The sequence below is a fragment of the Cariama cristata genome, unplaced genomic scaffold, assembly GCF_000690535.1.
Source record: "Cariama cristata isolate BGI_N322 unplaced genomic scaffold, ASM69053v1 scaffold424, whole genome shotgun sequence".
Lineage (NCBI taxonomy): Eukaryota > Metazoa > Chordata > Aves > Cariamiformes > Cariamidae > Cariama > Cariama cristata.
In genome coordinates, this window is record NW_009613236.1 from 1 (window position 1) to 8,586 (window position 8,586).

The 8,586-nt window shown below is 40.3% G+C and overlaps 1 protein-coding gene across 1 annotated transcript; it reads left to right on the top strand.

Moving 5' to 3' along the window:
- Positions 1-1,636: 1,636 nt before the first annotated feature.
- On the top strand, positions 1,637-7,772 carry LOC104157112 (chromosome unknown open reading frame, human C12orf50; the record flags this gene model as incomplete). The annotated part of the gene is given in 8 exon segments (XM_009698917.1): positions 1,637-1,690; positions 2,972-3,108; positions 3,840-3,904; positions 4,965-5,066; positions 6,125-6,202; positions 6,297-6,414; positions 7,167-7,342; positions 7,666-7,772. Coding segments are annotated over 8 exon segments (837 nt in total), but the record flags the coding sequence as incomplete, so codon positions are not given.
- Positions 7,773-8,586: the final 814 nt, after the last annotated feature.

Below are 8,586 nucleotides of genomic sequence, written 5' to 3' on the forward strand. Positions count from 1 at the left end.
CGGTGTTTTCACATACTCGCTGCATGACACGTCCTCCACACTGGTTACAACTACCAGTACTTGAAAAGTTCTGAGGTAAAAGAATCGTTTTAACTTTTTTCTCAGCTTGTTTGTTGGGTTTTCGATCCAGCCTGGCCCATAGGTAGGGTTGCCCTAGAGTTTCCAGGGGGATAAAACCAGCAGTTCACTGAGGGAACCATACCCTGCCGAGTACTGAAATCAACTACAGAAAAGGCAACATAGGAATTCTCATTTGCCATTAGAGACATTTTATATCCAAAGATACTATCTCAATTACTAAATTAACTACTTGATATGAATCTAAAAGATCTATTTGTAGAATTGTGCCCAGTTCAATACAAAGTTTCCTTACAATTTCTGGTAAAGGCACGGAGCCCGATGCTGCAATGAACCACAGTCTTCTTATTTCTTCCCACCTCCATACTTCTTTTAATCCTTCCCAAAGAGTTTAGGCACCCTTTACTACACAACTTCTATTGTGCAAGGAAGAATTAGGAATAGGAAATTTTAAAACTGGAATAGGTCCTTGATTGGCATGTTCACTTAAATGGCATGTTCACTTAAACCATACTTCATGTATTTTCCAGAGTAAAATCTAGAACAATTTTACTAACACCTCCTCTGTTTACAGTAACTACTACTTCTATGGTCAAGACGTTTAATGAGAGTTGAATTCACAACAGCTGTAATCCAATAAATCATACAATAAAACTGAAAACAGAAGTGTTCCTCTCCAAGTCCCTGCTGTCACTCAGTGCTGTAAATGTGACTCCATTCCTGGGGATAACAGGGCACCTTAACTATTTTCCAGGACTGAAATTTCATTTCCCTGCCAAGGTATTTTTTGTTCCAAGGCAGCCTAGGACCTGAATGGGAACAGAGGAGTTAATCAGGGACACAAGTGTGCACCATTCTTTCTGCTTTAGCTGTGGCAGCCTCTGACATCATGGAAGCAACGAAAAGCAAGGAAGCCCAGCAATGTAAGCAGGTAACAGCTAAGAGTGTACTAACAGGAAGCAGCAAGGTTCTCCATCCAAAGAAGGATATAGTAAGAAACACATCGGGCATAAAGATTTTGGTGAAAAAAAGTCAAAGAATAAAGTTTGTCTTTGTGGTATCAAAGATTTGTTTCCAAGACCACAGGCAAGAAGTTGAGTATTATTTAGGCCCTGCCAAATGGGTTTGTTCCATTTCACATTCAAGTAACACCAGAATGGGAGATACTTTGAAATGCTACAGTTTTCCATACTCGGAAGCAATGGCGAGAAAGGATGATGTTCAAGCTGGACAGGTCCCATAGCGCCATCACGCTGATGTCACCAGCTGGAGGCGTGGTTGGGAACCGCGGAAGCCTGTTATTCTATACCGCTACCAAGTGCCTTTGTTGGTCCAGCAAACCCGGAGAAGGTACATCCTTCTTCATTTAAGTGTATTTCTCTGTCAGCTCGAGTTTTCTTTCAAAAAAGCAGCAGAGCTCTGATTCTGACGGTCCAGTTTTTGAAAGAAAACTCCTGCTTTCAGGATAAGATTACGATTTGCCTGACTGTTGGTAGCTTTACTATTTTAATGTCTGTTCTGCTGGTATTCAGAGAGCAGAGAAGCACAAGAGGGCAAAATGGCCACAGCTGGGAATGCCTGGTGCTTCCATTCCCATTCCCCCGATGCACAGGTAAATGCTGTAGATTTGAGAGTGGTTTGCAGCCTTGATTTTCTTATCTATCCATGCTGAAAGGGAGGTTTAATCTGTAGTTAGAAGCTGATATGTCACCTTGTCTGAGTCATGGCCGATGCAGATCAAACATCTGATTATCGGAAGTGGTGAGAAAAGCTAATGATCATCTGAACTATGCACAATTTCTCCTGTGAATGGGGTTCAGATACTCATGGAACACATAAGTTAAAAATTGCAAATAAAGATCACTCATCACTTTCTTACTGAATCAACAGGATCTTGATCTTGAATAAACAGGCCACGTTTATAATTCCTGCCTATAGTGAGTACCTGCATTTGTGCAGTTCATATCCAGGATAGAAACCTGAGTGTGTCACCGCAATACTGTTATACATTGATTACTGTATCATCTCCCCCATTAATTAACACCAAACAGTTTTAGAAGAGATTCACATCTAAGGCAGCCATGAAGGGATGGGAATCTCGTGTGACTTCACCACAGTGTCGTTTTCCTCACGAGGGTTCCAGGTGCAGATTCAGTCACTGTGAAAAACCTCTTGGCTGTGATACATTATGTGCACATTATGGAGACAGGGGAGATGTTCCCATCTGTTTTGCAGACTTAGAGAGATGGAAATACAGGTAAAAAGGAGCAAGTCCCTTCAAACACATTTTTTAGTCTGAAAACAAAAGTGACTTCCTTCTGCTGAGTTGATGCTTCCAATGGGAATTGGAACAAAAGACTATTTTCCTTGATTTTAAGTTCCAGTCTGACAAGTCAGCCTGTACAAGGATTATGCGTTCCCACATTTTTAGTTATTCAGGTTTTGTCGGGAATCTTTTTGGGCTTTGTTTCTTAGTCCTTATTTTCCCATAGACCCACGTCCTTCAATAGTAAGGCAGTACTAGTGTAAGATTTGCACTTGTACAGCAGATTTCATTTGAGATTGACCAGATTGTGCCATCATGCAGGAAAGCAAACAGCCACGTCAATTAAGTGAATAATAAGGTTTTTGTCTTCCCAGCATCTCATGAGTCTGCAGTACAGGAAGTACACTGCTTTACTCCTAGTCTTACCTAGGAACAGTTTTACATCAGGAAAGCTCCATTGATCTAACTCAAGAGAACTTTAGAGCTATCTGGAGCTTAAGGGAACTTTAAAGATAACTTTAAATGTTCTAAAATATCAGAATGTGGTCCCACAACATCTTAGTCATATGTTCACAGCAGCACACCCTGTACTAATCCATTTAGTCTATTTTACTGTTATATTTACAGTATCTGAAAACTTTTCTCCTGCAGCAGTACAGCATCCTCTCCTGTTCCTGGGAATCACAACCCATAGGCTGTGTAAGGATCACTTGTGCCTGCCATCATAGCAAACCTTGTCATATAAATGGACTTTTTTTGCCATTGTAAGACTGAGTAAAAATATTTTCTCAACAATTTGTTCATGAGAGTAAGTAAATACAGGAAAGTGTCCTGCCAGTGCTTGCTTCCAGTGCTTATGGAATATATACGAAGGTCAAGAAATGCACCATGACAAATCCATCAGGTCTGCTCTGCTAGCCCAGCAAATTGAAGGCAAAGAAAGGACTTGTATTGGCAGTTGAACAGGGTTGCCACATGGATTTTTTTAGCTGTCATGTTACAAATCATTAACTATCAGTGACATGAAAGATTGAGTCACAAACGGCAGTTTAGGTTGCTGAGATCCATGGAGTAAAACTGTTCGTTACTTGGCTACTTGCTCGATTCCATCTCTCCAGTAGTGAATATGGTGAGTAGTCAGCTAATAATTTAAGAGAAATGGAGCGTGTGTGGTGGGGAGAGGAGGTTGGGAGGGCCACCAGTAGCAATATTTGATGACAGAGCACAACACGTTCTATGGATGAGACACCCCTTGTATAGAGAACATCAGATTACAGTGCTGTGTGTGCAGGTGTCTTTCCAGGTCATGGTTTTGAATACATTTTTCTGGCTTGAACATTGGCTGCAGGCTACTGAAGTACAGTAATACTGTACTAAAGTAGAGCAATAGTTTGCCAGGCAGTCCAACAGCTGAAAACCACATTACTCATGGGAAAAAACACCATTGTAAGCTGGGTTTTTTTCTGGAGTCCTAAGAGGAGCTCTTGTCTTTCAGGAGTCCTGGTAGACAGCTGGAACCTGGAACAGAGGAAGAGTCCAGGGCAGGGGACCAAGACAAATGTCAGAAATTGGGCAGAAGCAGAAGCGAGAGCAAGTCAGCATTGACTTGTCAGAGATACATAAACAAGTGGGCTAAAATAGACTTAGTTGTTCATGGGTCTTATTTCCAGAGCTGGAGACAGGTGTTGGAAGAGGTGGCCAGGAAGACCTCTAGTCAGAAGCAAACACCTTGTGTTCTGGAAATTCCCCCATGAAAAGGTAGCCTGTCCTAGCTGGGCATGCTGAGCCTAACCAACCCCAGAGGACCAAGGAAGACCTTCAGTGCTGCTTCTACGAGTGCCCAGGCTGCTTTTAATACAGGTCCCACATCTCCAGCATCGGCCCCCGGCAGCCAGTGCTGTTGTGAACACCTCGTAGGCACGCTTTCGTGTGGGCTGTGAGCCAGAGACTCTGCCCAAGAGGCACTATGAACGAGGGCATCTTGTGTGAGAGCAACATCCAACAGTTAGAACTAGAACATGGACCCAATGCTGTTTCTTTCCACTGCAATATGTGTAATTTCAAAGTCCACGTGCTCCACAGTAACATTGCCAATACTAAAATGGCATTTATTCAATTTAATACTCAGAAATCTTGTTAAACTAATTTAAGTTTGATTTGGCTTACACCACCCTAGTCTGGACAGTGAAAAAGGCTCTATCAAGTTAAAGTGTTCTATCTTACTTTCTCTTTCATGAGATACAACAAATCTCATCTGCAGTACTGTTATTACAATGGGTTTAATATGACACACATGCTGCTCATAGGCAAACAAGAGATGCATAAGAGTAACAACTGGAATAAAAGGAAATGCCCATGCTGCATCTTATTTAAAACTGGAAAAAGTACCCAGCTTCAGGTTTTTTAATATAATGCACAGGATCCCGACTGTATCTATAGTTGCAAATTGGTCCGCTTGAACGAAAGAGAGACTCACCATTTTTCATCACTTTTATTTTCAGTCAGTTGCATCTCCTAGCTCTCAGAAAATGCTACCCCAGAACTACAATAGTTTTGCTGCAAATATTATGGGTACATATAAATTCCTAAGGAAAGGAATCTCTTTTCTGATTTTCTTCAGTTATTCTTAATCAAGAGAATGTTTTACCACCAATTCACCCTCCACTGATTATAAACCTCAACAACGAAGAGGATGAACAGAACGATGACGAGGAAGAGAACTGTATGTTTTTTTCTTTTCTTTACAAGGAAGTAGAATGGGTTTTGTCAATCCTTGTGTGTACTTCACAACTGGTTTATTATAATAACCATTACATTTTTAGAAGAGTTGTTGACAAGTTTTTGAAACTGCTATCTTCAAAATACTGGAAGTCACCAGATGTGAGTGAGGCAACATTTTCTCACTGCTGTGAAAAGCCTAGCTGTATCTTTCAATAGTGGTGTAATTCACATACCCCTTTTTTGTTAAGAGTTTAAACTGTGATTCATGGTTCAGATGGCCATCCAATACTCTTCTGAATTTCTCAAAATTCGGGGATGAAATTACTAGTGTAACTGAGGGTCTATGTGTACGAATTTATATACATATTTAAAAATTTTTTTCAATGTAGTTAAACTGTTGACTGTTATCTCACTTAGAGCTGAGCAATTCATAAGGAAGGAATGACTTCTGCATTCCCAGAGAGTAAGAGAACACGTGCACTCCACACAGTACTGTGCTAGTTCTCGGGCAGCCCCAACGTGCTTTTCCCTTTCCCCTGTCCTTCAGGTTGGCTGGCGAGGCCACCTGTTAGTGCTTCTTAACTCAGTTTCAGTCCGAGTAAGCCACATTAACTTAACACAATGTAAAAAGTAGGGCTTTGCTGATCTTAGTAGCCTTAACTGAGACAAGACAAGGAGCACTCACTTTGTCAGCTCTGATGGCAGACATTACAGGATAGTGACTCTGGGCAGAGATTTGTGACAAGCACTCACTCCCTGGTGACATGCTTCATCAGAAGATTTCTTTTTGGGTGTAAATAAAGGATTATTTTGAAAATGAGTACTGATGATGTTTTTTAATCATTTTAAATCAACAAACACTACCTTCTTAATATGTGTTGTAACTGCACTTGGAAATACATAGTATTAAGGACACATTTTCTGTCCAGAAGCAGAGGTTGCAAAGAAAGAAAAACCAACCCGTGACTGAGAAGAAATTCACTATGGTATTTGATTATTAAGAATTGTAGGTAGTCTTTGTATAGCTATCCAGTAATCTTTCAAAAATATTTCCTACAGGTATTCCTAGTTGGGTGCCTAAGACTGCTGCAGATATTGAAGAAGAAAGAGCAATAAAGGAAATACAGTATAAATCTGGTAAATATGAAATTAGTCAAAAAATTTTCCAAAACAGCAATCCTGCCAATATAGCAAACTTTGGGATTTTTTTCCCCTCTTGGGCTATGTTTAGGAGAGTATTACGGGATTCAGTACCCTCACGAACACCCATCAAGAAAAAGTGTATCTTCACCTCAGGAAAATGAGCTATTACCCTTGGAAGCTACCAAACAACACCTGCAGAAAGACAAGTACTTTTTGTGTTCTTGGACAATGTTTAGCACTTTTCAAATTACTGTTACAGGGAGAAAATATGATGTACTTTGCCCTTCCTCCCCCTTTTTTAATTTAGTGACAATGAAAGACAGCATATGACAAAGAGCATAAAAATACTTCTTTCCCACAGATATAGACATATATATAGTGTCACAAACGTGGTGATGATCTGCATTGATTGTAGATGAAAAAGGCAGAAATGGGCTATTCACCCTATGTCTACTTTCCTAAGATACACGACAGAGGTCTTTCATATGGTTTTTCTTCACCATCAAGATTTATGTAGTCGAATTTCAACCATCCTAAGATTAGCAATATAGTTTACATTTCTCACCTAGGCTTTTTAAAAAAGGAAGTATGTGTTATTTTAATTCCTCAGAAACAAACTACACTGAGCTGGTAAAGAACCATCACTGTAAAGAAGGAAAGAAGAAGAAATGTATTTTTGAGCCAGTAAGTTCACTTAGTAACAGTAGCAGCCAAAGTTATTTTGAGGAAACAGTTGGCTTATTCACTTTTATTCACTAACCGTTAGGTGATTTAGCAGTACCTAGTTCATTTCTGTTTTTAGTGCCAAGTATGGACAGTCCATATTTGGATTGGGCTATCCACAAAACGTATTTTTTTACTCTCGTCTTCCAGCCTCCAGTCACCTGCAATATGCCAAATTTCAAGTAATAGCACATTATTAAGTTTGTTTTTTCACTTTTAGGAATTAGCACGTCAGACCCCAAGTAAAACCAAGTTACCGACAAAGGGGTCAAAGGAAAGATGATGAAACTGCTTCTTCTATTCCTTCTGTGAGAGAAACTGGAAGAAAGACGTGTTTCTATTCTCTAGAACCTCAAAGATCAGCATATGTAGTATACTGTACTGCCACCATCACTCAAGAATCAAAGCTTAATGATCTACTCACACAGTAGGGTTCCTGCTCACACAGGGTTCTTAAAATGCCTCAAATAGGCCTGTCTGTATCGTGCTGTGTTCCATTTGGTCCCTGCAGGTGAATATTCAGTTATTTATGCCTCAATATGGGCAAGAGTAAATTTGATCCAGCATAATTTTCACAAGTAGATTGCAGCAGTATCCACAGACAGAAATGTAAAGCTTTATGAAGCTTTACAATTAGTCAGACAGAATATTCATGAACACTAATTTAGCCACCTTCATAGCAGAATTCCTTTCTTTTCCCAACAGAGGAACGAATGCAATGATGTGCTGTGTACATGTTTTTTCTATGGACAAACGTACTTCAGGATCTTATAATGCACCAACTGGGAGGTAAAGAAATCCACATGCAAAAACGTTCTCAAAGTTTAAAACCACTACTCAGGTAACTGTTTGATAAGAGTTTTTTTAAAATTCAGTCTTTTTCATAAAAGCAACATGTCTCTCCCCACCTAGACAATGTCAAAGTGCTCTTAAAAGAACCAAAACCCACAAGATTCTAAGCAATGCTGAGCGGTCTGAAAGAGTAGTTAATAGTTTCGTTTGTTTGCAGACATGTTATTTTGCCTGTATAACTAACCCGTGACTTCTCATTTTTTACAGTATTCCTGATAAGAAAGCAAACGACGTACCTGCCTTGAAAGGAAGGAGCTACCACAAGTGGGTTTTGGCTTGTAGCACCGGACACAGCACAGTAGAGATGACAGGAGTGTGATCTATCTGTCGCTCTGTTTGATTGCTCGTGAAGCGTCTGCAAGAACTGAACATCATCAGCCCAGGTCCAAATTCATAAAAAGCCTCAGGCTACAAAACATTCACAAGATACCCTAAGGACCATCAATACATTTTACAGCTGTCTTGAAAGCAGAGATTAGAAACTCTATCTCGCGTCCCTTAGATGAACGGCCAAACCTTTAGTCTGCAGTCTGTGCTTCAGAGTGACATTTCCTTCTTATCTCCCAACTCTGTGTCCCCCACAGACGTAACCGGGACTTCGCTCTGCAGTTGCACAGTTCAAAATCACACAGTTGGAGTGTCCCTGTAGTCCTTGCAAACTCAGCCTTCTAGCTTGCTATGGAAGTGCTTCCCTGAAAGGGAAAAGAGCCAACTTTGAACCCTGCTGAGCACTGACCTTTCTTGGGTGAATCCTTTTACTGCTACTCTATGTTTCACAAGATGGTCAGTAACACTTTCTCTGA